The sequence below is a fragment of the Anolis carolinensis genome, chromosome 1 (assembly GCF_035594765.1).
Source record: "Anolis carolinensis isolate JA03-04 chromosome 1, rAnoCar3.1.pri, whole genome shotgun sequence".
NCBI classification, from domain to species: domain Eukaryota; kingdom Metazoa; phylum Chordata; class Lepidosauria; order Squamata; family Dactyloidae; genus Anolis; species Anolis carolinensis.
In genome coordinates this window covers 172,376,401-172,394,014 of record NC_085841.1, presented here as the reverse complement: position 1 = coordinate 172,394,014, position 17,614 = coordinate 172,376,401, and the positions used below count along the sequence as shown (strand labels likewise).

At 38.7% G+C, this 17,614-nt stretch overlaps 1 protein-coding gene across 1 annotated transcript in view; it reads right to left on the bottom strand.

Moving 5' to 3' along the window:
- vps54 (VPS54 subunit of GARP complex) overlaps positions 1–17,614 on the bottom strand; it is a 59,628-nt gene that overhangs the window by 29,969 nt on the left and 12,045 nt on the right. Inside the window, exons 3-10 of the mRNA XM_003215187.4 lie at positions 15,151–15,312; positions 14,408–14,649; positions 13,290–13,368; positions 11,698–11,732; positions 8,152–8,283; positions 7,061–7,446; positions 5,428–5,554; positions 387–494 (exon numbers count right to left, since the gene is read on the bottom strand). Of these exons, the coding sequence (XP_003215235.2) occupies positions 387–494; positions 5,428–5,554; positions 7,061–7,446; positions 8,152–8,283; positions 11,698–11,732; positions 13,290–13,368; positions 14,408–14,649; positions 15,151–15,286 (1,245 nt within the window). The 5' untranslated portion in view covers positions 15,287–15,312. The remainder of the gene's footprint in view (positions 1–386; positions 495–5,427; positions 5,555–7,060; positions 7,447–8,151; positions 8,284–11,697; positions 11,733–13,289; positions 13,369–14,407; positions 14,650–15,150; positions 15,313–17,614) is intronic.

The window sequence follows — 17,614 nt, the reverse complement described above, 5'->3', positions numbered from 1 at the left end:
ATAAATGGATTTTGGTGTTTAAAGGTTACTTTTTGTAAGTTTCCTCAATTAGAAAACAATATTTTTCAATGAGAAGAGAAGTTGAACATCTAGTATTGCCTTGGATTTAGAAGGGTGGGAAGTCCTCATTTCTTTGGGTTTTTTTTTCTTTCTTTGTTTGTTTACCGTGTGTCTTGCATGGAGTTATATATACAGCATATGTCTGGATGTGATGTGGAATTGTTGTTTTGTTTTTCTTCAATTGAATTATATTTATTATAAATCAATAAATATATTTTAAAAAACCAGTGCATTTTGCAATAAAACAGTTAAGACCAACTGGAAATTAGAAGATGATCTGAAGTTTTTTTTAAATGAACTAAAATATAAATGTAAAAATAGTTTACCTGCTTAATTATATTCTTTGCACTTATAATAATTTCATCGCCATATATTTCAAAGAAATTCAGCTTCCTTTGTTTCAGAAGTCCAAACACTAGTGACACAAGCCTTTCCTGTTTAGAAAAAATCCAAAACAATTGAAAACACCAAAAAATGCAATTCAAATATAAAAGGAGAAGTAGAATCCCAAACTATACAATAATGCATCAAGTATTATATTGGATAGAATGTACAGGAATACTTTCTATATGTCAAGGCTTACGTATGATCTAGAAACTTTAAAAACTTCTAAAGATGAGCAACTTAACTTTTCAGACATGGCTGCATGTTATGTCACACAAAAACAGCACAATTTCCCCAAAAACATGCAACCTCCCTTGATCTACCAACAAGTCCGTAATGTGTAAGCAAGACAGATGATTGTGACCAAAGCAATGATATAGGATCGCATTCCCCAAAAAGGCCAAGATATCACCATTACTCCAGCAAGGTGAACTCATTATTTGCATGGTTCAGAACTTCAGCCAGAAATTATTTCCAACATCCATTTAGTGAATCTGGAATATAATAGCCTACAAACAAAATGAATCTCAGAAAGAGCTGATGTGACTTACACAGAAGTTTAAAGATCTAGAATCATCCTAGTAATTAAGAGTCAGGATGGTAAATAGTAATAGCCTCCATTAAGACCTATTCCGCGGTGCTGCGGGCAGCCAGAAAAGCTTTCTCGACTGCCTGCATCGCGTCTGCAACAAATAGATCAGCAGAGTTGTTCCGGGTTGTCCGGGAGCTCCTTCATCCTTACGAAGGGGGGCGGGGGCGGACAACCCAGTCACTCGATGCAGCGAGTTCACACATCATTTTGCAGATAAAATTGCTCGATTACGCTCCGACTTGGACACCAACTATGATACAGTTCCAGTTGAGGTTCCTAGAGCATCTGTTGAGTCAACTTTGATGGATTCGTTTCAGCTTGTTCGGCCTGATGACGTGGACAAGATCCTTGGAGTGATGAGACCAACCACATGCGCTCTAGACCCTTGTCCTACCTGGCTTATAAAGCTTGCCGGGGGGGGGGGGGGGGGGAGGTTGGTTGATTGGTTTCTGAGGATTATCAATGCCTTATTGGAACAAGGGCAATTTCCATCAAGCCTGAAACATGCAATTATTAGGCCAATTCTAAAAAAGGCATCCCTTGATTCCTCGATTCTATCAAACTATTGACCAATTTCAAACCTCCCATTCCTAGGCAAGGTTCTGGAGCGAGTGGTTGTGTCTCAACTCCAGGGATTCTTGGAAGACACCGATTATCTTGACCCATTCCAGTCTGGCTTCAGGCCTGGTCATGGCACTGAAATGGCTTTGGTCGCCTTGGTGGATGACCTCCACAGAGAGCTTGACAGGGGGAGAGTGTCCCTGTTGGTTCTCCTGGACATCTCAGCGGCTTTCGATACCATCGACCATGGTATCCTTCTGGGGCGGCTCTTGGGAATGGGGATTGGGGGCACTGCTTTGCAGTGGCTCCACTCCTTCCTAGAGGGCCGTACCCAGATGGTGAAGCTGGGGGACACGTGCTCGAACCCCTGGCCTTTGACCTGTGGGGTCCTGCAAGGTTCTATTCTTTCCCCCATGCTTTTTAACATCTACATGAAACCGCAGGGAGAGGTCATCCAGAGTTTTGGAGTTCGGTGCCATCTCTACGCAGATGACACTCAACTCTACTACTCCTTTCTGCCTACTTCCAAGGAAGCCCCTTGGATCCTAGACCAGTGTCTGTCTGCTGTAATGGGTTGGATGAGGGCCAACAAGCTGAAGCTTAATCCTGACAAGACAGAGATCCTCCAGGTCAGTTGTACATCTGATCAGGTTATTGGGTGGCTACCTGTGCTTGACGGGGTCACACTCCCCCTGAAGGCACAGGTCCGCAGTTTGGGGGTCCTCCTGGATTCATCATTGTCACTTGATGCCCAGGTGTCAGTGGTGGTCAGGAGGGCCTTTGCACAACTAAAGCTAGTGCGCCAACTGCGACCGTACCTTGAGAAGTCTGACTTGACCATGGTGGTCCACACTCTGGTTACCTCAAGGATGGACTACTGTAATGCACTCTACGTGGGGCTGCCCTTGAAGACGGTCCAGAACTGCAGTTGTTACAGCGGTCGGCAGATAGGTTACTAACCGGAGCTGCTCACAGGCAGCAGTCAACCCCCCTGTTCAAGCAGCTCCACTGGCTGCCGATAACTTTCCGGGCCCAATGCAAGGTGCAGGTTATTACCTACAAAGCTTTAAACGGTTTGGGACCTGTCTATCCTCATGACTGCATCATCCCCTATGAACCCACGCGATCTCTGAGATCTTCCGGGGAGGACCTCCTCTCGCTTCCATCTTCCTCACAACTGCGTTTGGTGGGGACGAGAGAGAGGGCCTTCTCGGCCGTGGCCTCCTGGCTCTGGAACTCCCTCCCCAGGGAGCTTAGGTTACCTCCCTCGCTACCCTCCTTCAGGAAGCAACTGAAGACTTGAATGTTTCGGTAGGCCTTCAGTGAGACAGTCATTAACTAATCAGCCCCAGATGGTTTTTAATAATCTATCCTGTATTTATTATGTCCTTACCATTTATGTGTTTTAAATGCAATTTTTTCCTTGTATTGTTGTTTTAATTGACTGGTTTTAACTGTTATAATACTCTTGTTTCATATTGTATTACTGTTTTATCTTTTTATATTGTGATTTGTATTGTGTTGTCGTTTATCTTGTCCTTATGTTGTTTGGGCCTCTGCCCCATGTAAGCCGCCCCGAATCTCCGCGGGGAGATGATGGCGGGGTATAAATAAAGTTTTATTGTTATTATTATTATTAAGATAACTTAATCCAGTAAAATTGTGACACCTCTGTAGGAAAGAGATGTCAGATCTCAATTCCATCTCAAATACATTAAAGATGAAATGGAAGAGCCAATGTGCTATACTCAAAACTTACCACATATTTCACTGACACAATGGCTACAATATAAAAGTGAAAGAAATCATATACCATTGGTGGTTCAAATGACCTAGATACTAGTTTAGAGAGAAATATGGCATGTAAACAGTTTTCCCTAGCAAGTGAAGATTGTGCATTTTCTTTGAAGAGATAGTCTATTACATTGTTGGCCCTGAAACTGAAAAAGCCTTATTCATCAAAGACAAGCTCTTTGGTTCTTGTCTATTCTCAACTAAGTTTAATGCTGAAGTTATCCTGCTTTAGATATGCTTTTGGAAGCAGTGCTGACTGAAAGAAGTGCTACTGGGCTTTGTTACACTATAATGTGTCTTACAGATTGAAATAATATACTGACAGTGTTATAGCTTTCTGGAAAGTAAGTCATTTGTACTTGCCCCCAACAAAACTGCTGATAAATAGCTGTGCATGCCTGGTAATTAGCAACCTTGATAACCAGGGCAGCTCTTGAGTAGATTTATCGATCTATGACCCCAGGCATGATGGCCACAAACCTATAGATAATGGGGGTCCATCAGATAGCATCCCCCAAAATCCCTAATAATCATGGGGTCGGCCCAGCATGTACCACTGATGTTATTTCCCCAGAAAGATAAAGAAAAAGTGAGTTTACATTGGTTTCTCTACACACAATTTAGAAACATTATTGAGAGTCCTTGGAAGCAGCTCTTCCTTTATTTAAATTTGTATGTTTGTGTGTGTGTGTATATATATACACACACACATAAATACAAAGCTGGAAAGCTGGAAATGATGGCCCTGTATCACACTCTTCGAGGTGTTACTCAACATTTAGTACATTGCTTGCTGCTGTTATGTGCCATCGGGTCAACCAATGGGAATTTATGAAGAGAGCTCTAAGAAATCCTGTTATCAACAGTCCTGTTCATGCCATGCAAACTCATGATTATAGCTTCCTTTTTAGTTCAACACACCAAGTATTCAGTTTCTAATGGACTGAGGTACAAAAAGCGCTAGGCAAACTGCATGTACAATCTCTGAGTTACAAATATCTCACTTACATAGGACTCCTAGTTAAAAACATAAAATCATAGAGTTGGAAGAGACCTCATGGGCCACCCAGTCCATCCCCCTACCAAGCAGCAGGAAAATTGCATTCAAAGCACCCCCAACAGATGGCCATCCAGCCTCTGCTTAAAAGCCTCCAAAGAAGGAGCCTCCACCACACTCCAGGGCAGAGTTCCACTGCCAAACAGCTCTCACAATTAGGAAGTTCTTCCTAACGTTCACATGTGTGTGTGTGTTGGGTGGGGGGATGCTAGGTGAGCCTAGGAGGGGGTGCTCCAGCCAACAATATGTGCTGGGCCTTTTGTAATATTTGAAAATGTTTAAGCATTTACATGCATAGGTAAAAATAGTAAGTTGCATTTGAAGCAGAACTCCATGCAATTTTTTATTACTATGGTGTGAGATTAGCATCACTAAGATTTTTATGTTGTTTGTATCCCCATTAGAAAGATCTAATCTCACTTTGTGTCGCTGAGAGAACAGGGAGAGGAAATTTACTCCACGGAAGTGAAATTCACTTCTGAAAGAGTTATCATGGGAAAAGTGTCTCCACTGAAGCTTTACCACCAATCTTTGTTTCCACATTTTTTTTCAAAATCCAATTGTCACAGGGACAGAAAATGAAGTGAATTCCTCTGAACAGGGGAGCAAACAGCAAAGCAAACATTAGAGGGGTGTCAACCTTTCCTCAATGTGTCCAAAACTAAAAACGTTTTTGGCTGGCGTTACACTTAAAAATGTACCTGTTCTGACTAACATGCAAATTCAACATAAGAACAAACCTACATAACCTATCTTGTTTGTAACCCAGGGACTGTCTTTAGCCTATTCTTGAGAAGTGAAAAATGCTAAAACATGCAAGTAAAGATTTGACTGTAATACTTATGAACCATAATCAGAATTCAAGTATCATTCGAGCTTCATTCTCTAAATCTGAATGGCTTCAGATTTGAAGCAGCATCCTTGTTTTTGCCATGAGAAGGCAACTATATAAATCACTTATTAATAATTAGCACTGTACCTCTTCTAGAACTTGAGATTCCTCCTCCAGAGGTCTATTTAAGTCACTGCGGGCATAGGTAGAAAACTCTGCAATCATCATTTTGTCTATAAGTTTTTCTAATTCACAAAGTTGTGACCCAAGATGCCTGTTCAAGAAAAAAATGTTGAAGAGATTTTAAAAAGTCAGTAATGAAAGGGAGGAGTAGGAAAGTCTTATTCGCCCAATATTAGTACAGTATAAACTACAGCTCCTTTAAAGAAAAAAAATTCCCACTGCGACACTAATAGACTTTAGGTATTTTCATCTAAGAAAGAACAATTTATCTGAAAACATTACTTTCTGTGCTAGTTATATGAATTTCAAAGAAAAATTCTCCAAAGCAGAATAGAAAGAATTCAAAGGATTCCTTGGTGGTTTAGATAAGAGAAGCAAGGATTTTATAACTAAATTTCCAGCCTCAAGTCTGAGGATATCCGTTTTCCATTTTCATATAAAGTTTTTTGTACTGATATTATTTAAATTCTCCATCTCTATCCTGAAGGATCAGAGGAAGATAAAAATGGAAATTACCATACTGACAATGGAGGAAATCAAATTGTGATCTCTGCAAATAATATTTTAACATTTTTCCAGAAATGGTACATGACTACTGCTGTGGATTATTACTAATAATGACATCTGTTGCACTCAAAAACTGATAAGAGAGTCATGCCAGCAACATTGAGTATTCGCTATAATCATTATTGTTAAATCAACTATTTTGTTAAAATGTCAATTTCTCTTTGAATACTTGCTCCTGGAGAGGAAATCGCAAGGACAGATGTCTGTTACTTTCATGGGATTACTAGACCAATGTTATCCAGTCTACTAACGCATCCTCAAACTCTATGGAGAGTCAGGTATTTTGCTAATATGCAGCTCCACTGCTGTTCATTTATGCTTCGAGTTCTTTGCTTACGCACCGAGGTCTTGAATACCTCCTTAGGAGAGGCATAGAACTGTCAAACAGTTTGGTTCAACAGAATCCTTCCTCTAGAACAGAAGTGTCAAACCTCTGGCCTTCCAGTGCTTGGCTCTCTATCTCTCAGAAGTCCTAGCTGGCTTGTCCAATGGTCAGAAATTCTGGGAGGTGGAGTCCAAAACACCAGGAGGACCACAAGTTTCACACCACTGCTCTAGAAGTGCCTGATAACCACTTCTGCAGCATTTGCAAAAACACTGATCCATAAAAACCTACTTACATTTTATGAAACATTTGTTTATTTGAAGTATTTATTATATCCTGCTCCTTAGCTGAAAAGGGTCCCAGAAAAGCTTACAAATTGTTAATTTGACAGTTCAGGACTTTAAATAATAATAACTTTCTCTTAATATTCAGCTAATTTTTAAAAATACCACCTTTCTCCACATTGTAACATTAACTATTAGTTATCTTGAATACTTTCTTCTGAAATCCTTGTAGCTTGAAGCTATGCATGTATACGCTGTACAATTGTGTATTTAAACATTTACCACATATGAATGTTACAAAGTAAAGGATTTTTTAAAAATTAAAAATAATGCATAATAAAACATATTCTGTATAATACATTATAACACATATTTCTACACAGGATTATGACTTTTCCATTAAATTGCAAATGGCCTTTACCGGAAACTGTGGATGCCCTGGAGCTCCTGCTGCAGTACTTCCTGGGTTGTAGCAATTAAGTCCAATGCGCCAACAAACTCAGAAGTGGACAGCAATAATTGTACAGTAGGTTGCGTCTGGTGCACTGTTGCCATCAACTTTAGCTTATTATATGCTTTTATGCAATTACTTTTAGTCAATGATAGCCTTAAAACTTTAAGAGAGCCTTCACACATAACTTTATCAATTTGGCCTATTTTATCTCGAAGCATTTTTACAGCTTGGGAAGTTTTCCTGAGGTAGTCTTGTAGTTCATGCTGGGAGGTCATTGCATGAAAAAATGCTTCTGAGCGGAGAGAGATTTGATGAGCAATATTTACTTCCACAATGTCAAGATAGTGGCTCAGCTGAAGAAAAGGAAGTGAAATCAATTATTATAACATTTGGTCTTATCCGCTAAATATCACAATGCTAGACACTTCAGAAATACCACACTGCCCACCAATATACAACCCGTGTTTAATTAACACTATATAAAAAGCCCCTCATGTCTTTTCATGAACAATAAAAAGTTGTCAAGACAGGCTTGAAAGCTGTCATTTTTCAGAAGCAATAACATCAAGTTTAAAACACGATTCCAGCATAAACTTGTCAAATTGAAATTCAAATGATTTAGGTTAGATGAAGACTTGGATGTTATCCAATGTACTGCAGATTCTATCCTATGAACACTGTTTTATCTTGCTTTTGCTAATCCATTCCCATTTGGATAATGAGGACATAGTTTTACTCTTCTGACTGGATCTTAAAATGAAGCCCCTGTATTGCTTCCTGCATTGTTCCAAAGGGCTTCTCAAATTTCTGGAGCAGGTCTAGCATATGAAATTAGAACGAGGAGGAAAAAACTGCAGACTACCTCCTTTTCCTCTTACGTTCACAGAAGCCAAGGCTTTTTGTGATATTAAGACCAGCAGTGTTTACAACCCAATTTTCATCACTTCTTAAACTAAGGGACCTAGAAACACAAGTCAAAATCTTGACCTTCTGCCTTGATTTATTCGTAGCATTCTTCAATTTCCATTACACTTATTTAATACGAAAAAATCATTTACCTTTTCCTGAAGCAACTTTGAGGAAGCTGCATCACGGTTTCCTTTTCCTCCAGCAGTATTAAAATGAGACCAGGGTAATACTGCATTAAATGTTAAGGGATCTTCCAAGGCAAAATCTGGTTTCATAAAAATCTGAAAACATAAATGAATCACATCTCACTTCTAATCATCATGAATATTCCTCCACTTTGCTTTATAGTGCAGACTTTTCTAATCCATTTATAACAGATGGAGCAAGTACAATAGATCTGGGGGCCAATTTTCTGCCCCGGGAAGCTTTAGGGACCAAGCAGTAAAAAAAATTTGTCAAAATACCTCCAAACTCCAACCAGATATGGCTAGTAATGTGCTTCTGGGTTTATATAACAGGTTGTTTTTTATATTAACAAGGTGCAGGGATACCTACAATCTAATTAAATGAAGTTGCCTCTCCTGGAAGCTTGGGAAAGAGGAAGACAAATAGTGACCTGGGGGTCTGGAGGGATTGAGGACATTCAGGGCCAGCCCTGATTTATGAGCTACTGGAAGCTAAATAGAACTGTCAAACCCAATTAAAATAAACTGGATCTTGGTGATCCATCCACAGAAAATCCCACTGATTCAGTAAGTTTACTCTTGTGCCTTGTCCAATTAAATTTAGCACCCAGATTCAAAATGATTTCATATCTTTTGTACATGCATCAATTTGGAAATGTTATTAAGAACATTATACAGACAGTCCCCGAGTTATGAACATCTGATTTAAAAAGAATTCATAATTACAAACAGGTCTCTCCCCTCCCTCTCTGCCATCAAATCTTAGTGCTGAGCCAACGAGTATCTGTATCTCTCCACCCCTTTCCCTTTTTTCCCTATCGAGATCTCTCCAAACCCTTTTCTTCCTATGAGTCTCTCCAAATCCCCTTTCTCTGTTCTTCCTATCCATCTCTCCACTCTTTCCCCTTTCTTCCTATCCATCTCTCCAAACCCCCTTTCCCTTTTCTTCCTATCCATCTCTCCACCCCCTCCCTGTTTCTTTTTCTTCCTTTAGATATTTCAGTCATTCTCTCTGTATCTCTCCACCTCTCCTCTCCTCTCCTTCATGTCTGACACCACTTTTAATTGCCCTGCCTCAATGCTATGCAATACTTGAATTTGTAGTTTGGTGAGGCAGCAGGATTCTTTGTCAGAGAAGGCTAAAGACCTTGTAAAACTACAGTTCTCATAGCAATGAACCAGGGCAGTTAAACTGCATTCATTCCATAGCAGAAGTAGACCTCGAGGAAGCTGGGGCAGGATAAACAGGAGAGGCTCCTTGAGGGAAGGGTTATGCATTTCTATGGTTTTCCTTTCCATTGCTTGGAAGATTTGATGTCTTTTAAAAGGGGTGTCTAATCACACAGGATGATAATATGCACCTTTTTGGCCAAATTACAAAAAGCGCACTTTTGCTGTTCTGATTTACAAACAAATTCAACTTATGAACGAACCTACATAACCTATCTGGTTTGTAATTTGGTGACTGCCTGTATACGCAATCTAAATTGCCTGAAATAATGCTTAAATTCTCAACTGAGATGCATTGTTTAATCTTTTAGATTAAAGACTGGGCATTTGCCCAACCAAAGATCCTTGCTCAAATGACATGTTAAATATTGCTCAAATAATTATTATTTTAAAACAAGAACTATTACAAATACAAATCATTACCAGTAACAAACCCTGGATACAATTAGCATAGTAAACAAAATTAATCTAGTGTTTAAAATAAGCAGCAGCATAACCATTCCAGTATTGAAAGGAAGAAGAGAAAAAGATTTGCTATTGGTATAGTTCAGTGTTGATACTGGTAATATGTCCTTTTTAATTTCAGAAATTATTTTTATCACCTCATGTCAGAACGAGACTATCTTCGGGCATTCCAATCATATATGTCTAAAGGTCCCTTTGTTTTCACATCCTCTCCAACATTTTAGGGACATAATATTAGAGATTTGACAGCTTTACAGACGTTAGGTACCATTTATATTATTAACTGAAGCATATATTCTTTTTGTGCAAGCTGATTTCAATTTAAGGTGAAGACCAAATATTTATCCAATTTGATTCTGGTACTTCTAGCCACAAAACAGTGGATGAAGGAGGAAAGGTTGTATGGGAGACCAGTTAGGCTCCATCCTTCTTTCCCACCTTTTCCAAATCATTGGGAATGTTTAAAGAAACAGGTTTTTTTTTTATTATTTTGTGTGTGATGTTAGAAAATATTAAGTCCAGTTCAACACAAACGTCTCCTTCAATTTCTAAAAGTAAAGTAAATGTATTGTCCATATCCAGCATTATAACCTGGGTAAACTGCCTTAAGCAAAAAGCTGTAAAGTTATTTTCATTATCCAGAACATCAAGACCTTCATACTTGGACTTGATGTGATTAATGTGCTTTGTGAACCTAGGTCATTTATTACTGAAGTTACTAATTATTTTTGTCCATAAAAAGATGACACTATAGATTACTGAGCGCTGTTCTGAGTTCAAACTGTTGTTTTATATACTAGTGGCTTTATCTTGCATTGTTTAGGCACCTTGTGCCATATGTAAGCCGCCCCGAGTCCCTTCAGGGAGATGGGGGAGGGGTACAAAAATAGTTATTATTATTATTATTTAAATTTTGATAAAGAAGGGCAAGCCAATATTTTTTGTAATAGAAATAAGAGGCAGAGAAATAGAAACATTTTCAAGAGAACAATCCTACCCACTAAATATAACTTAAATGCTTTCCATGTATCAGTTTTATATTGTATCCATTTTGTAGCATGCATATAATTACAGGATGTCTGAATTAAATCTTGAATAATAATGATCAAATATACAAACTCTGAAGGTTAGAGCTGAAACATTGTCCTTGGACATATAAATCCACGGATAACAGCACATTTCAGCCTGAAGCATACTATAGAATAGCACTGGATAATATGGATAAGTGAAACCATGGATATTGGGTTCATGGATAATGTAATGCAATATTGGCTAGATGTGTCACCAAAGGTGAAACAATTTTTTCCCCCAATTTCTGTGTTGCTTATCATTTCTTTCTGAATGTGGAAGCTTATGATTACTTATTCTTGATTTTGTAAAGTTCTGACTGGCAGTTTGAAATAAACCGAGTCTTCAAATCTGATGTGCTTTTTAACAGCAGTTTAAACAAGCCAGAATTCCCCAACTTTGGGCACAATGAGCCTGCATAAAAGATATAAAATTATCCATGCACATCCTGCAGGCAGAAAGGACTATACATGCCTAAATGTTTGCAGTAGTTCTTGTAATTTCTAAACTGCGACTATGTATTTGTGAAACAAACATTGTTTCACAATGGGGAATGATGCACTTGTATAAGTTGTCTAAATAGGCTGTCATATATAACAAGTTAATCTATCTATCTGCTTATTTGTTTATACGGTATATCCATTCATCCATCTACATAAGAACTATAAACACAGATATACACCTACATAAAATAATAACAATATAAAAAGTGTATCTTAATTGTTGTTGGCGAAATATCTCAATCACCTTAGGTACTTGCTCCAGATCTGTCCTGGATTTATCTGGAAATGAGATGAAATAAAAAGGCATTCACTGATTTGTAATCATTACGAAATTATAAAGAGCAACTTTAATATTTGGAATATTTGGTTTAAATCCGTGGGATGGGGTGAGCTCCCATTGATAGCCCCAGCTTCTGCCAAGCTAGCAGTTCGAAAACATGCAAGTGTGAATAATTAAATAGGTACTACTTCAGTAGGAAGGTAACGGTGCTCCATGCAGTCATACCGACCACATGACCTAGAAGGCGACTACAAACAATACTGGAACTTCGGCTTAGAAATGGAGATGAGCACCACTCCCAGAGTCGAACTCGACTAGACTTAATGTCAAGGGGAAACCTTTACCTTTACCTTAATATTTGAAATATTTCTGGATATAATTACATTATTTACACCTTGCAGTAAGAAAAACTAGGCTCAGTATTTTTAGACGGAAGAAAATAATCTCACTATATCAAACTCATCAGAAGGCACCAGGAAAAAAGTCAGTTTTAACAACTCATGCGTCAAACACTAAAACAGCGTTTTTTTCTCATGTGTGCCATATTAACGCAGGTTTTAAAAAAGTTATACCATATAAGGAATGGGCTGTAGCTGTTTAGCTTTATAGAAATAAAGGATTTATTACATTAGGTGGTAAAACTGAATTCACATGTGTGTACATGCACCAGGGTCCTGTTATAGTGTAACATTCATGTGTAACACAGCTCCTTTGCAAATTGCTTGGAAAAAACAGAAGCCTCAGAACACATGGCAAGATTGAACAACATAAGCCTTCTCTACACCAGTGTTGCACTTGAGGCAAAGCTGGTCCAAGCAAGAGGACGAGCTTGAATCTGGTTCAGTCCTTTTAAAGTCACCTGACTATGTACTGGCTCATGTGATGTGAAAGCAATGCTCTAAGTGATGAAGAGAGAGCATTATTATTGTTGTTGTTGTTGTTGTTTGTATTCCACGTGTATACTTTCTCTAGCCCAAATAATGTAAGGTAACAAGATTCATGTATACTTCGTTTCAGTAGGTTGAACAAGTGATGAATGAATGGTGAATGGAAGCACATGGACTGAGTTCAGGCCAAAACAACAGCTTGTTCTAAAATGTTAAAAGAAAAATCCACAAATACAAAACAAAGCAGAATTCATCAGAACTGGGATTACTTTACTCTCTTTCTCTAGCTCCAAATAATGTCTATTAAATTCAATGGGTTTGGTTGTCAAAAGCAAGTTTGAAAAGTGGGAAATATAATAATAATAATAATACTTTATTTTTATATCCCTTGATTCTTCAGTGTTCATAATCATTTAAGACAGTAAGCACACCTTTGGTAAATTAAATATTACTGTTAATGTAGGTGCCCCATGAAAAGAAATGATTAAGGGGAAAAAACCCTGAACCCTTGTTGTTGTTGTTATATTTATTTATATCCTGCTTTTTTTCTCCATACGAAGATTCAAAGCAGCTCACAACTAAGAACATTTCAATACAACTGAAAGTATACAAATAATAAAACAGCATTAAACAACATTAATATTAAAGCAATTCAGGTTAAAACCCTACCATGAGTATGTAAAAGTGTCCTGTCAAAAGTATCTTTAGGAGGACAAATGGTCTTGCATTTTTCATGAATCTTCTCTCTCTACAAAAAAAGTCAGATAAAGAAAATATTAATTTGATTTTTTTAAAATCTATGTTTAAGTCTCTATGAAAAATGATACCTTTTACAGAATTATTGTGGCAAAATGGAATAGAGAATCATACAGTAGTTATAGGACAGAAAGCCCTCCACTTTCACAAGGGTGCAGGGCCCCAATGAAAGTAGAAATTTAAAATTGCTTTCTTTTATTTATTTATTTTTGAGTGAATGCTTTATGGTCAACCAGTGCTGGAAGAAGTTGATCATAGAGTCCCCTGGAGGACCTAGAGAAGATTCCTAGGGAGAACATAGTAATAAAATTTGCAAACACACACAGAGCCACAGCATCATATCCCCATCAAAGCTCTTCCTACCTCTGATCAGGAGGCTGGGGAGAGCAGTACCTACACATGGCAATTGGTTCATTAGTAGATGGCAAATAGAACTGGTTAATTTTGATGCTCAAAATTAAACTCAACTTTCCCATTTTAGGGAAACCTGAAGTTTAAAAACAGGAAACAAGCCGCATTCAGTGCTGAAAGTAACACAAAGAGTAATGCTCCTTTCATAGTTTATGAAGCTAGAATTGTTATGGGTTTCCCTTACAAAAAGAATAGTTGGCAATATAGTAAAAATGTATTATGTATTATATCTTTGTACATAGAAAAATAATATACAATGTAAAGATAGGATACTAAATAAAATTGTTTACTTGAACACTAAAAGCTACAATCTTATCAATTCTTGTTTGAAAACAATCACTGGGAAGCAGGCCTTTATTATCCTGCTGGCAGCCTCAGGATGTTTAACAACTATTTAATGACAATAGCATACATAACACAGCAATACAGGGACAAGACCTTGCACAAACCCAGATGCTAACTTTTTCCACACAGCTACTCTTCTGCATTTTTCAGAGTACTTTGTCAATTTAGACAAAGCAATGTATAGATAGCCATAGCATCATATTTTGGTAGCTACAGTAAGTAATAGTGTCAAATGCGTATAGCACATATGTAGGTATAGCTTTTATTTCTTCTACCTGGACAATTTCCTGTTGGTATGTTGCAAAATGTTCCTTGTTGAACTGTGGGAGGTAGAGTGAAGGCACAATTTCAACATCCACAAAATCCTGTCCCCATGTTTTTGTAAAGAAATCAGATTCCCTTTTTGTTAACCGAGGATCATTTAGTGCTGCTGGGAGATTTACTTTGGAATGATAAATAGTCCATTTATGTTGATCAGCAACTAAAGATGGGCTGTCACATAAACTACTAGCATCACCTGCAAGACAAGACAATAGCAACAACCATTAAATATCTAACATGAAATTAGGCATGCAAGAAGTTTCACATACCATAGAAACATGAAACAGATATACAGTACAGCATAGTAATATGCCTTCCTGCCTTAGCATGTACCTTTTGGTATTTAAATCAAAGCCATTTGCATAAATGGATATACTCTTCCTGATTTGAACAGCTGCTTCAAAAAAAGAAAGAAAAAAGAATTATACTGCTTCAACACTCAGAAAACCCTGAACATTCCAAGAATATCAGGCTGTTTTGCAAAATTCTTGTTCATGGCTCTTACTTGATCAGAGGATCTCCCATAAAGGTAAACCCCCCAGTGTCAAACACTGGGGAAGAAGGAGGGAGGGGAAGAGGATGAAAAGGAGCTAACTATTGCATTACCTGCTTATCAATTTAATAGGATTCCTCCAGGAAATAAAGCATGGTTGATATTCTCAACACTGATTCCAAAATAATTTTGTCCTGATGTTACCTGTGGGTTCCTTGGGACACACATCTGGCAGCGACTGCACTGGTCGAAAGCGTTTTGCAGAATCCACTTCCTTCTTAAAGAAAGTATCGCTGCTCTTCGATTGAGGCACTGGTGAAGACTGGTGGCTTGAGGCCATTGCATAAAGTCACCACTGGATAAGTACTAGATTAAAACAAAACAAAGGATAGCTGTGCATATGGGGCCGGGTATTATAGCATAACATACACACAGAGTTTTATATAAACAGAAGAAAAGATTTACAGTTACAGCTACTGAAAGTAATTGGAAAAGAAGTAATCATTACACTTTAATGGAATTATAGGTTACATTACCTCATTTTCTCAACGCACCCATACAAAATTAAAGCCTCCAAGGTTTACATTTTACTCAACAGATTGATCACACACTAAATCATCAAAAACAGAATCAAGAAGCATGTGCTATCCCAAACGTTTCTGCAAGATACATTCAACATCTCTTCACTTCAGCTTCTAGGCTCTTCTGCCTGAATGGGATTTTCCTCTTAAATTTTTTTGCTTTGTTTGTTACATCTATTCTAATATATCATAACTGTCCCTCCTGAAGAACAAATTCAATTACTTTATCTTGCATTTGAGATATTTGTGTAAAAGAAAAGTGTAAAAGAACAGCAAAATTGAGCTGCAAACTACTGGAGGAGTTTGGGAGATTGAAGGTGTAGTTTACCCTGCATCAAGTCAGAGCATTGTGACTCCTACTGGGGAATTTATAGGAGTTAGACTTCACCTACACCCAGAACGCTATGAACCCAAACAATGATGGCTCTGGGCCAAATTTGCCATGCATACCTGATATGCCCAGATTTGAAGACTGGTGGGTTTGGAGGGGAAGTGGCCTGGACATTTGGGAGTAGTAGGTACTAGGATTTATAGTTCACCTGCAATGAATGAGCACTTCGAACCCCACCGATGATGGACCAGGAGCAGACTTACCACACAGAGCCCCCATAACCAATACAACGTATTGGACAAGTTGGGGGGAAAGGGAGTTATAGTTGAGCTGCATTTGGCTCTGGGAGTTTTAGTTCACCCTTATCCAGACAGCACTGAACTCAGCCAATGACGGATCTGGACCAAACTTGGCACACTGCCTCATCATACCCAACTATACATACAGGTGGGGTATCGGGGTGATTGACCTTTCCTTTGTGAGTTGTAGTTCACCCTTATACAGACAGCACTGAACCCAGACGACTTCGGATCTGGACTAAACTTGGCACACATGTTTCTCAAATGACCTGGGCACCGCCATGTCCCCAAGCTAGTGCTAAAATAAAAGCCAGTCTTAAAGGTGCTGCCATATTCCTCCCCCTCCCCAATCATGTTTTTTTTGTAAGGTTTGTTTAGAGGCACTTTCTTTGCCTTCTTTCTCTGAGGGTGAGAGAGTGTGGCTTTCCTATGGCTGAGTTGTGATGAGTCATGGGCCATGTAGTCCTGTTCATGGCACTGTAGTCCCAGATGAAGAGGAGAACTTGGGTTTTTCACCGTCTCAGTCAGAATTGGAACCTTCCCAGCCAGATTTGGGAACCTTGCACCTGCAAGAGATTTGTCTTCCAGAAATCTGTCAAACAAGCCCTGAGTCTAAATCTCCTGTGTTTTCTCGCCACGAGTTTTGTAAACATCAGAGAGCAGTTCAAGCGGCCTCTCGTAGGAGTGCTAGGATAGCTGCTAAGAATTCAGCTGATTAAGCCTGCTTTCCATGGGAAACCTTAAGGAGTCATGCATCTGGACTCAGAGATTAGCTTTCGTTTCTAGTTCCCCAGAGAACTGCTCTTTGGTGGGAAAACTAGACCCTATTTAGGTGTTTTACCCACAAAGGCATCTTGCGGAGTCAATTCGTCAGCAACTGGAGTAGTGTGTGTGGACAGCTACTCCGCTTCCAAGCCTTGTTTCCTGATTCAAGCCTTCGTTTTCCAGCCTTGTTCTTCCACGGATTTTGCCTTGCTTTCCAAGACCCAGCCTTGCCTTGTTTCCCGGATTTTGCCTTGCTTTCCAAGACCCAGCCTTGCCTTGTTTCCCGGATTTTGCCAAGTAAATACCACGGATCTTGTTCTTGTTCCTCGTTCCTTGCTGTCTTGTATTCAAGCCTTGTTTTTTCCGAGAGTCAAGTTACTTCCTAGCCTCGTTAAGTTCTTGGACTAAAGGACCTTGTCATCTCCCCTCACTTTGCCTGGCAAAGTGAGTGTTTCGGTTATTGGATTACAACTTTGGACCTTAATATTTCATATTGGACATTGTTTCTTTGGACTAATTTTGACCTTTCCTGAAAGGTCTAATTCTGGACTATTTTCTACACTTGTTTTTATTAACTTTATATACTCCTTCAATAAAGATATTAGATAGATTCTGGCCTCTGTGTATGGTTATTGGTGCCCTGCAGCCGGGTCGTGACATGAGTGGAGATTTGGACCCTGGTCTCTCGAGTC